The sequence below is a fragment of the Micromesistius poutassou genome (assembly GCF_964030765.1).
Source record: "Micromesistius poutassou genome assembly, chromosome: 8".
In the NCBI taxonomy this organism is placed as follows: domain Eukaryota; kingdom Metazoa; phylum Chordata; class Actinopteri; order Gadiformes; family Gadidae; genus Micromesistius; species Micromesistius poutassou.
The window spans coordinates 6,971,907-6,993,748 of NC_140278.1; the positions used below are offsets into that span (position 1 = coordinate 6,971,907).

The following is a 21,842-nucleotide window of genomic DNA, read 5'->3' on the forward strand; positions in this document are numbered from 1 at the left end:
GGTTCCAGATCACTCAGCCTGCCTTCACCTAATGCCCTGACTGTTTATCTCCTGGTATCGCAATAAGGTGACGTCATCAGTAACCCCCTCCTCCCTTTAACCGTTTGTGGTTTTTGAGGCTTTTTTTTTTGTGGAGCGCAACCAGGACCCCAACAGAACACTAAACGAACTTATTACTCGCAACAACAAAAAAAAATTGCCCATAAAGTTTTTTGGTTCATAATCCTCCAAATGTTCCTCTCGTTTGGATTAGAGGCGGAGTCCGTTGGTTTTGGATGACTGGAGTGGCTGAAGGTCGCCAGTAGAATTAGCCTGTCCTTTATTTCACTTAGAGGGGATCCACCTGCAAAGGAATCAGTGGAGAACTTAGTAGAAACTCGAGTGTGTCCCCCGCATTGTTTTTGATAAGGTGAACAGAGACCACTGGGAATGGATTACTAGTGGGTCGCTCCTCGCAGGCCTGCTGCTCCTGGTCCTCCGTGAGACACAGGTGAGGGACTTTACAAATCATTTTAAGAACCATTATAAGTTACAGACCTGCAGTTTAAAAAATAACATTCAATATAGCTACATAGCAACATAAAGCTACATATCTGTCCGATCACAGAGGTGTGATTCATGAAATGCATTGTTTAATGGCCGCAGGTAGCCTGCTCTAAACATGACAACCTGCAGAGTGGATCAAGTCGTACTTTGTCTAAGGATCATTGATTATTTATACAATAAATTAAAGAAAAGTCGATTATCTTTCACACCGAAACAAAACAATGTCGCTAAACTAAACATTAACAAAGTTAATAGATGTCCTGTGAAGATTTTTTTCCAAACCCAGAAATAATTATATTCTCTTGGTAGTTTATGAGGCCTGTTGCGCATATTAAAAGTCATCGTCAGATGGACTTATTTACAAAAGGATGAGGCTGTATTAAGCTCTTTTTAAACGAAAAGGAAAATGGTCCAATTGTCTGAAGTAAAAACATCTATATCTACATCTATATCTATACAGTAGCTCCTGCGAACCCAAAGTCAGGTTCACATGCCTAAGGGCCTATGTCTGAACCAAGATTGCTCCTTTATTGACATAATAGAGATATCATTCAGAGAAAATGTATTTTTGTATTTTCATTATTACACTAATGTGGCATTGTTAACATGTCGTGGCCTCTTCATATTGACTTACTTAACAAATGTTCCAAATAGGCTATGATATTTATTGGTCAATTTCCTAACTGCTATTCGGAAGTAACCAATGCTGTAGTTTGGAGAAAAAAATGTGTTTACAGACACAGGATATAATTTAACATAACAAAAAGCCATGAACAGATGGAAAGAATAGTAAATGCATAATTTAATGTATAAGTGCCAGTATAGTTCACATCTATAAACACGTAATAATAACAAAGTTAGGAGTGAGACTGAGCCCTAATACAAACTTTTCATAGAAACTACTAAATGCAACCCTGTCATTGAATATTACTGAACCAATTAGTCGATCAGTGATGAATAAATTCATTTCTAATGACTCATTGAGTCATGAATGATGTAAGATAGTTGAAGAACCCAAAGGGAGTGCCGGTGTGATAATGTAATGTTGGTCCTGATGGTACAGGAATGGTGTGTCTCTGTTGTGTTTGTTGGAAAGGACGGTGAGTCATCGGAAGGGAGAGAAAAGTACACAATAAGGCAAGAAACGAAAAGAAACTGGAGAAAAATCGGATGATTTCTGCATCCCATAAAATGGATGCAGAAAAAGCAGCAAAGGAAGGGAAGATGGGTGAGTCTCGTCCAATCACAGTCCCTCTCACACGCGCACACGCACACAGACAGAGACACACAGACGTGTCCATCCTAATGGAGCAGATCACATGCTCATCTCTAGCATTTCCTGTACCAAATATTAATGTTCTTGGCAGTTAACAATTAACTGGTGTGTTTATTTCTGGCAGAATGCCCTTTGTTTAGGATGCACTCTGGGAAAATGATTCAACATTTCTACAAGTCAATCAGTCATTCAGATTTCTGGAATAGAAGTTGGAATGGAATGGAAAATATTGATCTTACATATATTTGGTATTTCATTTATTATTGTAATACTACAACACTATAACAACGGCTTTCAACAGGACAACCAAAACAGTTCCCCCCTATGTTTTCTAAATCGTGGCTGTTAGTCCTAACGACAACTTTATGGCCGTTTCTTGTGATCTATTTGAGCCTCCAATTGCTGTTTATTAAATACTCGCGGCAGTAAAAACTTTAAAAGCATACTTTTCTTAATAAAAAAAATCAGTTTCTTAATATTAAATCCCTCCTAAGGATTGCAGTCCAACCTCCGCTTGTTGTGAGCAAATAGACACAAGGATCCAATAGTCACTTCCGATTAGACTCAGATCAGCTGTTTTGTTTCAGAAACGGCAAAGTTACAGTATTGTGTACATTAGGGTATTGTGCGCATGATGGTGTTGTGTATCGTCCACCTTATGTTTGAATAGCCTACCTTAATGATAGGATACATTATCCCCCTGTTCTTCAAAAGGCTTCCATTGTGTTCTTCATCCTTCAGTAGTTTATTTGTGCTCATGGGACTCGGTCGGTGAAAAGGTCGCTCTTGGTCTGCTTTAGTGTTGTGTCCTGTATCCCATCAGGTGAAGCGGTCCCTTCGGAATAGGTTTTTAAAGCAACAGCAAAGACCGTGTGAACGTCTAGATCATTCTGTACGCCTGGTGCCTGTTGCTATAATTATCCTACAATAGTAGCTTATGCTATGTCTGGCACTCCTTCTTTCTGTTTGGCTATGTTTATAAGAGTGTGTGTGTGTGTGTGTGTGTGTGTGTGTGTGTGTGTGTGTGTGTGTGTGTGTGTGTGTGTGTGTATGTGTTTCTGTTTGTAGATGTGTGTTTGTTCAAGTTCAAATGAGTCATCAGCATGTTATGTTTGGCTGCTGAATGTGTCTAGGTCTTCATTCACACACAACAAGTTCTTTGAGATGTATTACTGCTTTGAGACATATCCCTTATTTGATACAGGATGTGTGTCCCCTCCTTCTCTGTTCACTCACTCTCCATGTTTCTCCGCCATTGAGAAGTGTTGCATTTTACACATCTGTGATTGACTGGCAAGATGGATAACACGAACCAATCAGGGACGAGACACACTGATTGGTTAGAAAGCAGCGTATGCAAACAACTCAAAACAGATATTCTCAAAGCCAATTCCTCTCAGTAATAGTTGACTATGCCATTTCTAACAAATTACACTCCAATTAAAACTGCGCGCAGTGATGAACGGGACCTCGCGCCGGCTTGCGGCCGCATCACGTGCCGTCCTAACATGTGTGCTGGCAAGATGTGCACATGTTAGGACCGCACGTGACGCAGCCGCAAGCCGGTAAGAGGTCCCGTTCATCACTGCGCGCAGTTTTAAAAAAAATTTGCGCCGGCTTGCGGCCGCGTCACGTGCCGTCGTAACATGTGTGCTGGCAAGATGTGCACATGTTAGGACCGCACGTGACGCAGCCGCAAGCCGGCACGAGGTCCCGTTCATCACTGCGCGCAGTTTTAAAAAAGCGCAGTTTTAAAAAAAATTCGCGAATTTATGTAATCTGTAGAAGCAGAGGTGCCCTGTGGTGTCCTACTGATTGTTTTGACATTAACATGTAAGACCACATTTAACTGAATTACATGTTCATTAACCCTACATCAATGATCCAATAAATTCCCTAGGAGGAGTTCGTTCAAATACAATGCGAAAAAGTGAAATTCCATTCAAAATGGCCAACTTTGACATCACGCCACGGCCACGCCCTTCAACGTACAGTCCCAAATAGCACGATTTTGGTTCAGCACCACTTCATGACTGTACTGACCAATTGTGAAGCAGATCCGATAAATTCCCTAGGAGGAGTTCGTTCAAATACAAGGCGACGGAATTCAAAAATGGCCAACTTTGACGGCATGCCACGGACACGCCCTTCAACGTACAGTCACAAATAGCACGATTTTGGTTTAGCACCACTTCATGACTGTACTGACCAATTTTGAAGCAGATCCGATAAATACCCTAGGAGGAGTTCGTTCAAATACAAGGGGAAAAAAGTGAAAATAAGACCACGGAATTCAAAATGGCCAACTTTGACGGCACGCCACGGACACGCCCTTCAACGTACAGTCACAAATAGCACGGCGTTGTTTGAGCTCCACTTCATGACTGTACTGACCAATTTTGAAGCAGATCCGATAAATACCCTAGGAGGAGTTCGTTCAAATACAAGGGGAAAAAAGTGAAAATAAGACCACGGAATTCAAAATGGACAACTTTGACGGCACGCCACGGACACGCCCTTCAACGTACAGTCACAAATAGCACGGCGTTGGTTGAGCTCCATGTCATGACTGTACTGACCAATTTTGAAAGAGATCCGATAAATTCCCTAGGAGGAGTTCATTCAAATACAAGGCAAAAAAGTTACAAAAATTTCAAAATGGCCGCCGAGAGTGAAAATGAAAAAATTAGAATTTCCGACTTCCGGTGGGGTTTGGAGCATGGGTCCAAGAGGCTTTTCTGTAGGTCATGGGACCTTATACGTGCCTACCGATTTTCATACATATTGGTGAAACGTGGCGCAGGGGCTGCTTTTTAAAGTTCCTGTAGGGGGCGCTACAAAAAATAGAAACACGAATTTTGGTATGTGAGCTATGGGCACCAGTCTACACGTGTCCTGTGAATTTCATATTCATAACTATTACAGTCTCCGCACAGTGATTTACCCTGACACCAGAGCCTGTGGCGGCCATGTTGTTTTTTCAATCGACTTAATTTTAATTGAGCAGTTAGAACTTTGGTACCTAACGGCCACTGAGTGGGTTTCGCTCAAATCAAACATTGCGTCTATGAACTGTGGCGATTTTAGTGTCAGGCCACACCCATTTCTATGCCACGCCCCATTTGAAAATATGTTGACTTTATCTTGTTCAGAATTTGATTCTGAACAACTTTTGTATTGGGGCCAACATCATAGGCGTCCAACTTGACGTTGATATGAGCAATTAACTATTTTCGAGGTTTCAACCACACCCCTTTTAGAACTCATTGGTGCTCTAAACTTTATTGTACAGACTAATCCTTAAGTCAGATTGAAGATAATGGGCCATAGATGATATGTGCCAAAGGATTTTTGTCAAAGTCGAAAAACCTGGGATCCTTGGGGAATTTACTGTTTTTAACTAAATTCAAAATGGCGGAAAATATGGCTACCGGAAGTGTTCAGTTCAACAGACTTTTTTGTTCATCAAGAGGATATGCATATGTGTGCAAAGTTTCATGAGTGTAGGTCAAACCGGTGACGCGTGCTGCTTGTGCAAAGTTTGCACTTTTGAACAGTTGCTATAGCGCCACCTAGGGGCGAATGTGAATTTGAGGGCCAGATTATAAAATTTTTCACCAGTCCCCACAAATGTGCCAAATAAAAATGAGTTTTCGAATATGTGCAGGGGGGGAAAAACGCAGTCGAAGTGGCTAAAAATAATAAGAAGAAGAAACACGAGGGTTTCAATAGGGTCCTTGCCAAGTTTGGCTCGGTCCCTAATAATAGCTCTTAAATCTTTAGCAGTCTTCCCTAGAGGCAGGAACACACAGTCAGGGAACACAAACAGCGAGTAGCAAGTAGCCGGCAAACGTGTGGCTAGTGACTGATTAAAGGATTTGGCTGGTTTGTTATTACCCCAGGTCAATTGTTGATTATGTCTATGTCCAGATGTAAAACAGCCATGATTTTTGTTCAACTCACCACCTCTTGCGGTGTAGATATGTTCTGAAATTTGGTATGTTCTGAAATCCATTATTTTCCAAACAACTGTTTATCAGTTCTCAAAACTGTATCTTTGTTTTGTCCAGCCAAGGTAAGTGCATACAAACTGTCCTGGTTAGGTGGCCTTCTCCAGGAATGCCAGCAAACGAACAAATCCACATGTTTCGATCACACACACACAAACACACACACCCAGACTAACACACCCACACATACACACATAGACACACAGATACCCACTCACTCACATACACACACACACACACACACACACACACACACACACACACACACACAGCAATAGTCAAATGGTGGTCTCAGGTAGGTACAAAAGGATGTTTGTTCTCCTGAGAGCTACTATGATCAAATGGTTTCGTGGGGAGAGAGGAAAGAGAGAGAGTCACTGGGGGGAGGAAAGGGGGAACGGTCTCCAATACCTCTCTTACCCCTGGGACTTCACTGGAAAAATGCTGTGTCGCTACACCATTAGCGTCAATTGGCCACTTTTAAACGTTGAGGACAATCTGTGCACAAGGAATGACGACCTTGTATAGGAATGAAAGGGCGATTGAAGCGCTGGGATTCTTAGGTTTGCAGGGAGCAGTGCCTTCCGCTTATTATTACAGCAGTTTCCCAGCCCGGTGAAAACATTGATAATGTTCGTGGGATGAACGCTCATTTTCAGTTCACACATCAAGTACATTTCATTTGTGTAGCCCTTAATAGTAGTAGTTTCAGTCTTACGGATCACAGATTACAGTCTCTGGGTTTGTGTTCACAGATCATAGATTACAGTGTAGTTTTGTAGTTTTCTGTTCAGAGACCAAGAAAGATCTGTCCACAGATAAAATCACAGAATATAGATTCAACTCATTCGTGGGATCTCTTTTTATTTTTTAACACGATTTTAACAAATGAGAAAGAATATATAAGATATACAGTATATATATATATATGAAGGTGGACATTCAAAAGGACTAGACGAAAAAGGACTAAAAAGTCTCTAAAATGTTTCCACTATCCCTGTACTTGTACCTGTACAAGATCCAGATGGCAAATGCAGGAAAGCGTATACATTCACACTGAATACGTTGATGAGTCTTAGCCCTCTCCGATGGTGCTTTGGGTGATACGAACAAGGCATTGTATATGGATGCAGGTCAAATCATCCATTCAATTCAGTTGAATAAGCTGAGGTGAACATATCACTGTAAAGATCGCTTACTTCAATCCAAATAAATGCTGCTTCTCATTCAAAAGCAGTAGTTTATTTGGTCTTCAGAACTTGATCTGATTTGAAGGTTGTGTGTTGTATTTCCATTATGTCCTTTTTGTGGAATAAAAAAGAATATCTGGTCTTTACATTTCCAGAGAGGAAAGTTTGACATCAGAGTGTATTCACGTGCCAGTAGTTAAATATATATTGCTGTCCTATAGCTGAAGGGCCAGTAAAGGAATGCTGAATGACATTATTTAACAGTATACGATTCTATTGTAGCTGCCAGGACTTCAGGAAGGAAAACAAGAGCGGAGAGGAACGGGAGTGACGAAGAAAGATGACAAGTTGACGTGGTGGGACAGGAAAAAGCTGGGATAGGAGGAGATGAACGAGAGGGAGACAGGGCCAGGAGGATACTCATTACGGGGATTCAGTGTGTTTTCTTTCATTCCACAGAGCCCCCCACTCTCCTATTGAATGCTGTTGTTTTATCCAGAGTACATTGTATTAAGCTTTCCCAGCAGATGTTTAGCTTTTACCTCACTACATTAAGACCAGTTCAGATATAGATACTTCAACCAAGGTTTGGTCATTTGGCCATTCTAACCAATCTAATTTCCTAACGTTTTACTTTCTGTATCTTCTCAATCCACTTGGTGCTACATTATATGTCAACATTTAGACTGAGAGCACTTTATATATACTGGCTGGATGTTGATGATGTCCAAATAACAAGGATGTCCCAAGCGAATAAGACAAACAACAAAAGAAGAAGTGTGTTGTTGTTGTGTAATGTCAGTCAGTTTCAACACAGCTGCCAACCTCAGCTCCTCCTCTTTGTGTGAACTGTTATGACGGAAGATGAGCATCGATAAGATGACAATAATGATGAAGGTGTGGAGCACAAAGACAAAGTACAATTGATCATCAACACCTAACGAGGAGTGCTAGATAATACAATTCTGTCCCCAAATCAGGTTCGCCGTTAAAACACTTATCTCTAGACGACTTGTAGGGATTGGACTTCAGGTTGACTGCGATAGACAGACAAAACGACAGCATTTGAGTCGTGGGACCAGCGTTATAAACAAGCAAAAAAGGAACACAGGTGTATTGGTTGAATTAGACGAGGAACCAGTAAAAGTGTTGACGTTTGGTCGGTGAAGCGCCGCACATCTGTGTTCTGTCCAGCCTGTTCTCGGTTCAGCGACCCCTGGGTTGCCTCATTTGTTTGTGCAAGTGCAATTGTTGGCGAACAAGAATATCTGAATAGCTCTTCCCATAATGTGTGTATGGTAAATATAACGTATAAATATGATGTATAAATGATGTGTCTGTGAGCTGACAGTGAACAAACGAAAACACTTTTTAAACAAACTGAACATCACATCAACATTCTGTTGCGCTTGTTTGAACGGGCGCACAACACAGCCTTTAGAGCTCACGAGATATAATAATATTTTCAACTGAATTACAAACGGAAACGATGCAGGAAATTTCTGTGAGAGTTTTGTAGTGAATGAAACATTTCACGATGTCAGGATGACACTATGCAGGCCGTCAGGTGATAAGGGGCATACCTGGAGAAGCACACACACACAGGCATGGCACCATATCTGGGTTTGTTCTAGTTCACAGGAGACATGGTGGACTTTAAACTATTGATTGAGAGAGAGCTTCAATTCTGTCTAGCACAAAGTGTAATGACTTGTTGAGGCCAGCCATTTATTTATAGTTAGGATTCCACTCCTAAACACTCAAAACTATAGTGATTTATGTGGTGTTGTGTCCTTCAGAATTTATTTTAAGATCCCTTTTATTAGTTTATAAAGTGCTTAATGGTGTTAGTCCTAGTTATTTATCAGATTTGCTTTTATCCTATGAACCCTCTACCGGCCATAAATGGGTTAATTTGTTTTTGATTTTAAGATTAAATGGTACATTTAAATATTAACATAATTGGGATACTACATTTGTAATATAAACATTAATTTGAATTCACTTGATTGATTAATTTGGCTAATATCAAGTAGTCATTAACGTTGAAATTGTTTCTTATAGATTATATTTCAGCCCCAACCCTGCCTCCATTATGCTTTGATGTTGGATTGTATTTGGCCTGCTTAATAAGGTGTGAGCGTGTATGTGCGTATGCGTGTGTGTGTGTGTGCATGCTTGCATCTGCATACGTGTGTGCCTGCTTGTGTGTGTGTGTGTGGGCATGCGTGCGTGTATCTTCGTGTACCAGTGCTTGCGTTGGTTTGCGTGGGTGCGCGTGTGTGCGTGCGTGTATCATTGTGTACCAGTGCTTGCGTTGGTTTGCGCGTGTGTGTGTGTGTGTGCGTGCTTGTATCTTCGTGTACCAGTGCTTGCGTTGGTTTGCGTGTGTGTGTGTGTGTGTGTGCATGTGTGTGCGTGTGTATCTTTGTGTACCAGTGCTTGCGTTGGTTTGCGTGTGTGTGTGTGTGTGTGTGTGTGTGTGTGTGCTCATGCCAGTGCATGTGTCTCTCCAGTCAGTCGGGGGATCTACCTCACCTGTGTGCTGACCCCCTGCCGGGCCGTGGGGATGTGTGTGACGCTGATGACCCTGGTGGCTATCGGAACCGCCGTCTGGGCCGTAGGTCAGCACCCCCGACACACACACCCAAACACACACACACACACACTCACACACACACAATCACACGCACTCACAAACGCAGCACACACAACATGCATTTGTTTTCTGTGTTTGCATTTTTCCAACTGTACAAAGTGATATATTAATAATTTTCACACGTGTCTCCCCTGTTTCTTGTATTTTGATCTTCCTGTATTTTGTTCTGTATTTGTATTTAGTTCTGTTTCTGTTTGTATATTGTATACTTTTTGTATTCTACGTTAGAGACATAAATCATTTTGTGTTTGTGGGTCTTTTTTTTGTAGTCACGTACTGCACCATGGAAGAAGACACAGGACTTTATGAAGGTGAGTCTGGTTATTCATGCATTGAGTCAGTAAACCTAAGAGTGATTTGGATTGCTTGTGCAAATGTGAAGTATTTTCCCCCACAATCTTCATCTAGTTCAGGTCAACTCTGCTGACCAGCACCTCCAGGTCTTTGACTCCGCCCAGAAAAGATGGCGGCAGGTATGCTCCTCCTCAGCCAATGAGCTTCTGGCTAGCATAAGCTGTGAGGAAGTTGGCTTCATCAGGTAAGATTATTGGTAACTTTAGCCACTGGACTTTACAGCGTTAACCCAACTATAGTATGCATAACCCGTACATTATCGAGACTGACATCTACATTTTGTGTGTTTGTGTTTCAGTGTAGTGAACTACTCGGTCGCGTCAGTCCCAGAAGCGAGCAGCGATGCTGGAGAATTTTTCTGCGTCAAACCGGAAGAGTTGAGCTATGGAAAGAAAATCAGAGACTCCTTGTTCCCATGGTGACTGATGATTGAGCTGTTTCTGTTTATGACACTGGTCTGCAGAGATGCTGTCCACGGTGACCTAGTCAGACTCTTGACTCTTGTGTGTGTTCTCTCACCTGCCTCTCTGTTTCAGTGACTGTGAGAGCAGGGAGGTTCTTACACTGTTGTGCCAAGGTACAGTCAAAGTCATACCGGTCTTCTTACCCTAATGCTTCACTCCTTTCCTACTCTGCCTCTGTTCCAAATCCTGTCCTTGCTCACTCACACTCCCGTAGGAGCCACTCCTTGAGGTACGGCTGGCTGCTCTGAACAAGCTCAGAACGGAGGCGTAGGGCGAAAGACCCAGACATAGGACCCAGACATAGTGAATGGCGGATTTTGTACAAATGTTTGAAAGACAAATAAATTACATCTTGTCATCCTTTATTCATGATATGTTGTCATCTCTTTGTGATTTAAATGAAGCCATTGCAGGCGAGTTTATCCTTTTTGATACGTATTGCTAAGATAATATCACATTAGTGCTGTTAATGTTGGTGGCCAGCTCTCTCTCCCTCTCACTCCATCAATCTCTCGCTCTCTCTCTCTCTCTCTCTCTCTCTCTCCCTTCCCCCCTCCCTCTCTCCCTCTCTCTCTCTCTCTCTCTCTCTCTCTCTCTCTCTCTCTCTCTCTCTCTCTCTCTCTCTGTCACCTCAACCTTCAACGTATCTTCCTCCACTCCCCCTGTCCTCCTGTCTCTCTCCACTCCCCCCCCCCCCCCACCCCCCCACCCCAGACTGCGGCAGGCGTAGTCTGACGGAGGACCGCATCGTGGGGGGTCTGGACTCGCGGCAGGGCAGCTGGCCCTGGCAGGTCAGCCTGCGCTACGACGGGGTGCACCAGTGTGGGGGATCCCTCATCTCAGACCGCTGGATCGTGTCTGCGGCGCACTGCATCCGTGAGTAAGTGTAGCGGAGTGATCGCCTCATCGCTCTAAAGACAACCCCCATAGTAACGGTGATGATGAATGACTTTAGTGGGACAGCCCCTTTTCAAGTGCTTTATTACATCAGGAGAGGAAAACGGCAACAACGCAATTGCAGTAAAATGTTAAAAAGTAAATGAAGATGACACCCTGGGCTTTACTTTAAGCCCAGGGTGTCATGACGACGAGATACGATTAGGTGACACTTACTTCCAGAGTCCCTTACCTTAGTTAATTTACTTAGCGTCGACCACCACATATGTCATTTTATTTTAAACACGAGCATATTAACACAAGTGTTGATTCTGTAACCATCTGTAACCGTCTGTAACCGCACGTGTAGCTGTGGTTAATGTGAAACAACATGGCCGCTCCTCCCGCCAGACGGTTCCGCTCGGTGTCCCGCTGGCGTGTGCTCCTGGGCTCCGTCTACAACAACCCCGCCAACGCCACCGTGGTGGAGGTGAAGACCATCGTCTACCACAGCAGCTACCTGCCCTTCGTGGACGCCAATATCGACGACAACAGCCGCGACCTGGCCGTGCTCGCCCTCTCACAGCCCATCGCCTTCTCAGGTCAGAGCCTGCCGCCGCCGCCGCCGCCGCTGGCCGTCAGCATGGGGCGATGGCCAAGTACCATCACACCGAAAACCATCAGAGACACTGGTGGAGAGAGAGAGAGAGAGAGAGAGAGAGAGAGAGAGAGAGAGAGAGTGAGAGAGAGAGAGAGAGAGAGAGAGTGAGAGAGAGAGGGAGAGAGAGAGAGAGAGAGTGAGAGAGAGAGGGAGAGAGAGAGAGAGAGAGAGAGGGAGGTAGAGAGAGAGGGAGAGAGTGTGAGAGATATGGAGAGGGGGAGAGGGAGAGAGGGAGAGGGAGAAAGAGAGTGCAAGAGATAGGGAGAGGGGGATAGGGAGAGGGGGAGAGAGAGAGAGAAAGAGATGGGGGAGAGAGAGGGAGAGGGGAAGAGAGAGAGAGAGAGAGAAAGATATGGGGAGAGGGAGAGAGGGGGGAGGGGGAAAGAGAGAGAAAGAGGGAGAGGGAGAGAGCCAGGGAGAGAGAGAAAGTGTGAGAAAGAGAGAAAGTGTGAGAGAGAGAGAGAAAGAGGGAGAGAGAGGGAGAGAGAGCGAGAGGGAGGGAGAAATAGAAATAGATAGGGAGAGGGGCAGAGAGAGAGTGCGAGAGATAGGGAGAGGGGGAGAGAGAGAGAAAGAGAGAGGGGGAGAGAGAAAAAAAGAGGGGGAGAGAGAGGGAGAGCGTGAGGGAGAGAGAGAAAATGTGAGAGAGAGAGGGAGAGAAAGAGAGGGAAAGAGAGAAAGAAAGAGGGCGAGAGAGGGGAGAGGGAGAGAGCGAGGGAGAGAGAGAGAAAGTGTGAGAGAGAGAGAGGGAGAGAAAGAGAGGGAGAGAGGGAGAGAATGAAAGAGAGGAAGTAAGCAACAGTTAGTCAGTCGCTGTGTTTATTGAAGTCTCTCGTTTCCCCTACCTGTCAGCAAAGCACAGGCTCCTTTTGTCCCGCCCGTATGGTGACCTGACCTCTCCGAGTCACTGTGCAATCTCTGAGCTCCTCTGGTTAAATGTCAGCCCTGAAATCATGACCACACTGTCATTCCAAACCGTCGTCTGTCCCTTCCTTTGCATTCCACCTACATTGCAGTTTGCTGTTGTCATTCACGTTTGCTTGTGTGTGTGTGTGTGTGTGTCTGCATACTCTGTGTGTTTGTGATGGGTTTGCATGCATAGAATATATTCAGCCCCTCTGTCTTCCCACCTACGGCCAGAGACTGATTGATGGACAGATGGGAACAGTCACAGGGTGGGGAAACGTCGGTTATAACGGTATGTCCTCAGTATGTTTCACCACCAGTCAATCCTAAACATTGTGTTGATTTACAATTAGGTTTGTTGATCAAAACCCAAGTCTATGGTCGAAATTATATGAAATTATATGATAATGATAATGTTTATATTCATACTGTATATATGAATATACACGCACACACACACACACACACACAGTCAGGTCTAAAAGATATATAGTAGAATGGCACAAGAGATAATGCTGCTCCGATACGGTCGATCATATATATAGCGGTATAGATATCCTCTTCTGTGATGTCAGAAGAGGCGCATTTTCAAAACAGCTTGTAACGGCTAATCACACTCACACCTGGCGGTATAATATGTCACCTCTAAAGAGCGTCATGATCCTGAAGTGTTCCACCACCGGTTTTCTGATTGACAGGTCATCAGGCCAATGTCCTGCAGGAGGCCAACGTGCCCATCATCAGTGACACCACCTGCAACGCGCCCGACTACTACGACAACCAGATCACCACCAGTATGTTCTGCGCTGGCTTCGAGAAGGGCGGCACAGACTCCTGCCAGGTCGGTGAGGGTCTCGGTATACATGCACATACACGTCTGTCTGTCATGGCTTTGGTTCGTCAGAAGATGGCGCTAGACGCTGCATTACACATGGCTGTAATAAAACAGTAGAAGTCAAAGTTGCAAACCAGAAACAAGCCAAAGAGCTTGTGGTGTGAAACCTCTACCCCCCTCCCCCCTAAACGTGCTTACGATGTATGATCCAGACATTGTGACGGTCAATCCTTCCTCCGTATTCTCCACTATTTATATTGTGTTGAATATATCTATTGATACATGTATTGAATGCATGTATCCCTCTCTGCTCCAGGGGGACAGTGGAGGGCCTTTCGTGGCCCCAGACTGCCTGTCCAAGACCAGCCGCTACCGCCTGCTGGGGGTGGTGAGCTGGGGGACTGGCTGTGCCACGGCTAAGAAGCCCGGTGTGTACACGCGGGTGTCCCGCTTCTTGCCCTGGATCTCCACTGCATTGAGGGTAAGGGACAGTGGGAGGACGACACACACAACACACACACACACATACACAAACTTTTCGTGTCGTAGTAGTAATTTGTTCCAAACCCCCTCTCCAGAATTACCACAACTCACCGGGCGTTCACAAGATGTCTCGCACATGAGGAGAACGGACCCTTGCATCTCGTTCTGGTGATCTGGGAGGAGGAGGTGCGTGAGAGACCCCGTACTGGGGCTGCTAGGTGATTGGATGAAAAACAAAGGTGTGCTTCCTTTTCTAAGCACAAGTTTCTTGTGTCACCCTCACTGATTTTGACGGCATTCACCAGCATTTAGATTTATTTGCGAAAAAAACCTGCTAAATATGGCTGTTTGCGCCAATTTTGTTCCAAAGAACTGTGAGAAGCGAACCGGTTACGAACCCTTTCATGATGTATATAGATAACCCACCCCAGTTAGCTTTTATTTACCATTTGAAATGCCATGGTAAAATAATAAACACACTCAATGGCATGTGATAAAGAGAGATGTTTTCTCTGTCTACACAGGCGTGAACGGTTGTGCAAGGGATGTAGTCAACCGCTTTGAATGCCACCTAACACACATTCAATCTAGGTTGACCTGAGATAGGTTTTTCGTGTAGACTGCCTTCCTCAGGGTAGGGTTGTCAAGTCACAGGCTTGGCTCAAGTCGCCAGTCATCAAGCAGAGTATTAAGCGAGGGGGATGTCTGTCATGTGAACATTTTTCTGTGAAGCATCACCATGCTGTGCCTTATTTTTCATGCAATTATCCTATTCCTTGGGCTTGCAGCGTATTATTAAACGTGATCTGCGGCATTATCCAAAGCAAGGTCAGCTGGAACACCTTGGCCACTAGCTGGCCGCTGCCCACATTCGGAGATTGTGCAGAGCATGGGTGTGGTGCAGATCTGAAAGCTGTGTGTGTGTGTGTGTGTGTGTGTGTGTGTGTGTGTGTGTGTGTGAGCGTGTCAATCTCTCATAAGCGGCCCCTACCTGTAAACAGGCTGAGACGGTGGTGAGGGTGTTGTGCCCTTTATGTTTAGAATCTGGATACATTCTAGATTAAAAAATTGTTGGAGAATCCACATATTTCTCCCGTGTTAATAGGGCTGATCACATTGAATGATGCTAGTAAATCTCTTGTTCAAACAGGGCTAATAACACTAAATGAGGATATTTAATCTTATGCATTCAGTGATCCAAATCATGTTTGGATACATTGCAGAGATTGAAGCACATGTTCAATTTACTTGTACTTACTTGTACTTGTACCAAATGTACCATGTACCATGTACCAAATATAATCTTCACCAACCGCGTCTTGAGCGAACAATATCACATCTATGTAGTAGTAAATATTGCAATACGTATAATACATGTCAGATATGGAATATTTTCTAACCTGTCAACAGTAATGTGAATGTGTAATGAAGCGTGGATTGTCTGCTGAAAGGGTTCTCCTCTACAGTGCAGAACACAGCAGCAGGAGCGACCGTAGCCCTATGATGATGTAATGAGCTCGTTAAATCTTCATATTGTGCATTGAGCGTAATTCCGAATTGCTTTGAATGATGGTCGAAGGTGTGACCTTTTTTTTTAGCAAAGGACTCATGGAAGGAGGTCATTCTTTTTTAGGTAATTATTTTTGATAACACACAATTTCAGAACAGGAGCAACAGTTTATAAGGCTGATTTTGATGGCATTTTTAAGAAACAAAAGTTAAAGAAGTGCAGCATTAATCATTTTGGACAATGAATTTTCTTACATTCCAATATGTCGTTGTGCAATGATGTTCCCATACTGTCCCCTAATGTGATTGATTAAAAAAAACTATGATGTTCACAATTAGTATTATTCTTGAAGCAGAATGTTGTTACTGAGTTTTTATTCGTCATTGATTTTCAAGATGTTATGTTGAGTATGGTAATAAAGGCCTTAATTTTTAAGTGTTATGGTGGTGATTTCACTTAAAAAGGGAATAGTTATGCACAACCTACTACTATTACACATACATAAACAAATCCTAATGTTAAAATCATGGAAAATATTTTGAAGCTGTGTAATTCATAAATACGATGTTAACTGTGACTAAGTTAAACTGGGTTAGATCGTGGTCTCCTTACATGGGAGAAATTTGCCAGCCTTTTCTGGCAGAATTCGTCGTGCCTAAGCCTAACCATGACATAACCAAGTAGTTATGTTTTCATGGTAGTTGTGTTGCCTAAACCTTACCAAGTAGTTGTGTTGCTTAATCCTAACCAAGTCGTTGTGTTGCTTAAAGCTAACCAAGTAGTTCTAACTTAATAAGTTACCTAATTCTAAAAATAATACAGAATTGTATGTGTTTGTTTATGTGTTTGACCCATTCATCCAATCCTCCATTCATCCACCACTCTTTAATTGTTGTAAAAAAAATGCAAACCATTGATGATTCTTATATCTTTTGCTTCAATGGTTAAATTCTCATCACAACACAAACCAAAGACAATTGCTATAACACACAAATGTTCAACCAAAAGCACGCAAAGGCCTCCAATCCAGGCCTTCCAATCCAGGCTGAACTCATCTCATGTTGCTTCAGCCACTGAGCTGTAGATCACAGGGAGTCCTGCTGCGTCCCCTGCTGTCACGACCAGGCTAGGATACAGGGCGCAGATGCAGGGTTTTGGGGTTCTTCAATAAAAGTCTTTATTGACAGAATCAGGTAAGATAATTCCAGGACCGAGTAACAAAAACAGGCTATGAAAATTAACTCAACTAAGGTTGTCCTAGGGAGAAACAAGACTACAAAGATACAAAATAATAATCACTCCACTAAAAGGAGGAAAACACAAAAGACTATGAAACGTCTATAAGAACTCAAACTCTCCTGAAAACTGGAGGCACTAATTTATGAAAACGTGAGCAAACAAAAGATCACTCCAAATGGAGAAAACAAAAGGCTATGAAAACATTAACTAAGGAACTAAACTATGCTTTGAAACTTACAACTGAAAATCACTCTTCTTCGAGGAACCGGAACAAAAACCAAAAGCGACCAAAGGCGAATGCAGAGCAGAGACAAGACTGTGGTTGGTAGGAGTGAACGTACGTAGGTATGAACAAAGACGAACACACTGACACAAGACAAAGGGAGACGCCGACTCAAATACACAGGGTAACAGGGAACAGGTGGAAACACTCAGCAGGCAAACAGACCAAGACACATGAGGAAGGGCAAGTGACCTGAAACGAGAGGAGAGTTACTTTTCAAAATAAAACAGGAAATGACAGGACAAGACATGGAGACAGGACAAAAACCCAACTTGACCTCACCGCGGTGTGACACCTGCTTCTGTTGGTCTGAGGGAGAACAACAAGACACAGGGCAATGAACCAACACACTCGTATCAATGTACCAAGGACAGAGAACAGTTATGGTCAACCCACTGGAATGGCTGCTCCTTTGGGTCTTCGGGATTTACAGGTCTTTTTTCTCCAAAAGTGTGTATGGTGGAATAGGCCATTCCCCCTTCCTGAGGTAAATAGAAGATCAGATGTCTTAAGATATCTGTGGAGCGGAGCGACAGCAGAATAGCCCCTTTTTACAGAGGTGTCATCGTATGACAAACAGGTCTCACTCATAACACTAGTTATGGTTCCTGTTATGTATCAGGGCACAGGCTGCACTGGTGAAGATAAATCTACTACCTTTGCCCTGGTACATAGTGTTATGAGTGAGAACTTGGGTTGTCCTACGATGATGCCTCTTTGAAAAGGGTCTGTAGAGTGAGAGTGAAAAAGAGCGATGAAGTAGAGTTGTTTTTAGTGTTGGAGAAGAGAACAGAACTACCTGCGCAGAGTCATGTGTGTGGACGTCATAGAGAACCTGGGAAGGCGTCAGTGACCGATTGGGCAATGAAGAGATGTGGACGTTGGCATACATGGGCTCTGCATTGGGATTGGTTGAGTCGTTGTGGCTCGTCCCACTGGACCTTCTGGTAGACACACTCTGTATAGGAGAGATATCTCAATATATCAAATGTTTGTTTCAAAGTATGTGTTATTTTATCCTTCCGGTTAACAAACCGCCTTGTTTCCTGTTTTGTAACAGGCATAATCTACCAGAGAGAAACAGAATTGTATGAGGGGATGAAGAGAGGGAAGTGTATTAACAGAGTGGCCAGGCTACAAAGTGTTCATTTAAAAACCTTTAAAGACATTTTTTTTCACAATTTACTACTGCTGGCCAAGTTTGTGTTCACTGTTATTAGTAAATTACTCTCTTAAAGATCCCCGCCTTCAGAGACATGATTGCAAGAATTCTTGAAACAAATATAAAGTGAAAGAAGGTGAAGAGCCCCATTCACTCAGACTGGGGCTTGTCTTCCATCAGACTTTAGATTAATAATCTAAAGTGTGATTTGTGAGTCTACAAAGACAACGTTACACTTGATATGCACTCACGTGTTGGTTTTCCTTGGTCTTTTGTTGTTTCCTGTTCAAATGTTGAGAAAAAGACTTGCAGTAAAAGACAAGGCAGTAATGAACACAGAATATTTACTGAATGGTGGTTTCAGCATTTCATATAAAATGCCTCTGAGAATCTTTTTAAATTTAGAAGCAGTTAAATAAACGGCAAGCAAATATTGCACATTGGACTGCAGTGATAGCACCATCAGTGATGCTATATCACGTTATTGCAGTTGCATTTGTCTACCTGCCCAGTCCTTTCCCTCAGCCCTTCCCAGTAGCCACCATTGTAATAAGCAGCGTGTTGCCAGTCTATGATAATGTTCCTTCAATCTCACCAAGAACAGTTCTATTCTTCCTTCTTACGTCTCCTTGACTCACCGTGAACAAAGACAAACCAGAGCGGTGAGTGCCACAAAGACTGTGACTCCTACTCCAGATAAGATGAACACAGATTCTCTGCCTGGAGAAAGATAGATAGAAATAAACATTGGTAGTCAGTTGTACGGTGGGATTACTGCTGTGGACCAGGGGCATGTCAAGGGGCAGACCACCAACCATATCTAGCAGTTGATGGGATTTAATCTTGTGAATCTGAATCAAACAGGTTGTGTTTTAACTGTGCATAATGCTACATAATGTTTATTTTAGTGTGAACAATTTTATCTGCCTACTTTGTTGAGGTTTGGTCGTCTACACATGTAACCGAAACCAAATCTGATGTATCGGAAGGACCTCTCTCCCCCCCCCTCCCCCTCTCCCCTCTGTCTCTCTCTCTCTCTGTCTCTCTCTGTCTCTCTCTCTCTCTCTGTCTCTCTCTCCCTCTCTCTCTCCATACAAACATACAAACCCAGTGTGGTTCCCTCCATCTGCAGCAGTGCAGAGGAGTTGCTCTCCCCCAGAGTATTGGTGGCCTGGCAGAGGTAATATCCTGTCTGAGAGGACACCAGAGAGGGAAGGTGCAACACCTGTCCCGTTCCAAAGGGGACCAGCATGGAGCTGGCGGAGGGTGGTGCAGTTCCACTGTACCACCACCAGGTGTATTTGTGTACGGGTGGGTTGGCAGCACTGCTGCAGGTCAGGTTCACACTGCTGCCGTTCAACACCTCTCCTTGGGGTTCGACCCTCACCGTTGTGTTCCGTGGAAGATCTGGTCAGGATCATAGGTTTCAAATAAAAGCGGCATCTTAAAGTCATCAATATTGATTATATGATATGGTCACTTGGACATTTCTTTGGATAAAAGCATTGGATAAATTATATACATTTAACATAACTGAAATCAGATTTTATAAAATAGATATTTTCACCTGCAATGCAATCATGAAGAAATGGTCCCTTATACAAAGACCTTTTGTATGTATAGGGATCCTCATCGACTCACATTGAACATCGAGGGTTACCGTGTCGGACCGCCGTCCCTCCGCGGCACACTGGTAACTCCCTGCATCGTCCAGCCCGGCCCGGAACGTTGGACTGGCCACTGCTCTTCCATCTCGTGACCACACTACTACGTTGGCTGGGGGATAGCCAATACATCTTGACTGGCAGATCAGACTCACCATGTCATTCTCTTGAACAACGGTCGGTACAATGGCGCTCATCCCTGGTTCTAGTTTAGGAACAGAAGGTGCAGGCATGCTTTTTAACAAAATAAACATAACATAACATGACATTTATAAAATACCAACAGCAAGCAGTATGTAGCCTACCTTGAACAGTCAAATTAATATATGGTGCAGTCCAACGATCACGGTCTGTCTGTAATATAATAAAGTACCCTAATTGATCAGAGTCGCGTAGCTTGTTGATCCTCAATGTGCACAGACCAGATGTGTCACCCAGGTATTCCAAACGTCTTTGCAATGAGGGGTAGATGGAGAGGGCATTTCCAAACCAGACGACATTTCTTGAATCTCCTCTGTACCAGGTGACCGAAGTGACACGATGACCCGGTGGAATGTGATAAGAGCATGGTATTGTTACTGATGTCCCTCTGAAAGCGCAATGACTTTGGTACAATACAGCCCAATCTCTGCTCCACACGCCTTTTATAGGAAAGAGAAAAACACAAGACATGATGAGGTTTCATTTTAAATTACTTTAGAAAGTAACCAAGCACTTTGTATAAATGATGTAGGCCTAATAACTATTCTAAATGTAATTCCATTAAGCTTTGGTCACCAGTAAGAAGATCAGACAGAATTTAAGTCAGGAAATTAACGTTATGAGCAGATGCCGCACAGAGAAACCCTAAATATATTATTATAACAATCTAAGGCTGAGCCAATCAACAATAAATAATTTTACAAAGTTGGTCTATACCTTGAATGAAGAGAAAAATCCCTAGAATTGTATGAGTCATTTTCTTTTAACCATCTGGTATTAACACGATAGCTTACAAAATGTCCTATTCAGGATAACCAGTGGAAATTATGTCACACATGAAGCAAATCTTAACTTTGATTGCATGCAAGGGGAAATGTAAAAAAAAAAGAGGAAATGAACCGGTTACGAACCCTTTCGTGATGTATATAGATAACCCACCACAGTTTGCTTTTATTTACCATTTTAAAAGCCATGGTTAAATAATAAACACACTCAATGGCCGTTTTTGCAAGCATCTTGAATCACTCTCCAAATCACGATTTGAAAGCGGTTGTGAGATTGTGATGCAAAGAGAGATATTTTCTCTGTCTAAACAGGCATGAACGATTGTACGAGGGACAGTGGCGTAGCGTAGTTGGGCTAGGCCCCGGTGCAAGTCTTGCGGTGGGCCCCCGGTCATCTGCCCCACCCATTCCGCACACATCACGATCATTCTTCCACTCCCCATAGGGCCTAGGCCGGCGGCTAGGCCTACAGCCGTGGACCCAAAGACGAATAAGAACACACAATCATTATTAGAAATATGGACAGTGACTTAGCATCCCTACATCCAGTGGCGGATTAAGGTGGTTATTGGCCCCTAGGCTACTATTTGTGTGAGGTCCCCTTTCTGATCACGCAAAATAACTGAATTTAAACCAAAATTAACTTAAATAGTACAAAAAAAGCGTAATTTAGGGCCATGTGTAAAAGCATTCTAGGAATAGTACATGGCCCACACGCACATACTCGGGGCACACTTG

General features: G+C 43.4%; 2 protein-coding genes across 3 annotated transcripts; one reads left to right on the forward strand and one right to left on the reverse strand.

Annotated features, from left to right (window-relative positions):
- Positions 1-204: 204 nt before the first annotated feature.
- hpn (hepsin) lies at positions 205-16,205 on the forward strand. 2 transcript variants are annotated; one of them, XM_084471696.1, is made up of 13 exons: positions 205-490; positions 1,643-1,774; positions 9,539-9,646; positions 9,951-9,992; positions 10,090-10,219; positions 10,334-10,453; positions 10,572-10,612; positions 11,214-11,379; positions 11,787-11,977; positions 13,139-13,234; positions 13,641-13,783; positions 14,094-14,258; positions 14,356-16,205. In XM_084471696.1, exons 2-13 carry the CDS (start codon positions 1,717-1,719, stop codon positions 14,398-14,400), a joined length of 1,305 nt encoding a protein of 434 aa, XP_084327822.1. In that variant the 5' UTR covers positions 205-490; positions 1,643-1,716; the 3' UTR covers positions 14,401-16,205. The 2 variants fall into 2 exon arrangements, with proteins under 2 accessions (XP_084327822.1, XP_084327823.1); XM_084471697.1 differs by lacking the exons at positions 205-490; positions 1,643-1,774 and having other exon boundaries at positions 9,568-9,646; positions 10,095-10,219.
- A 621-nt stretch (positions 16,206-16,826) lies between these two features.
- On the reverse strand, positions 16,827-21,076 carry LOC311351064 (B-cell receptor CD22-like; the record flags this gene model as incomplete). Its single annotated transcript, XM_084471146.1, has 9 exons — positions 16,827-16,896; positions 17,689-17,774; positions 18,092-18,250; positions 18,706-18,736; positions 19,093-19,170; positions 19,558-19,861; positions 20,096-20,323; positions 20,424-20,759; positions 21,037-21,076. 9 exons carry the CDS (start codon positions 21,074-21,076, stop codon positions 16,827-16,829), a joined length of 1,332 nt encoding a protein of 443 aa, XP_084327272.1.
- Positions 21,077-21,842: the final 766 nt, after the last annotated feature.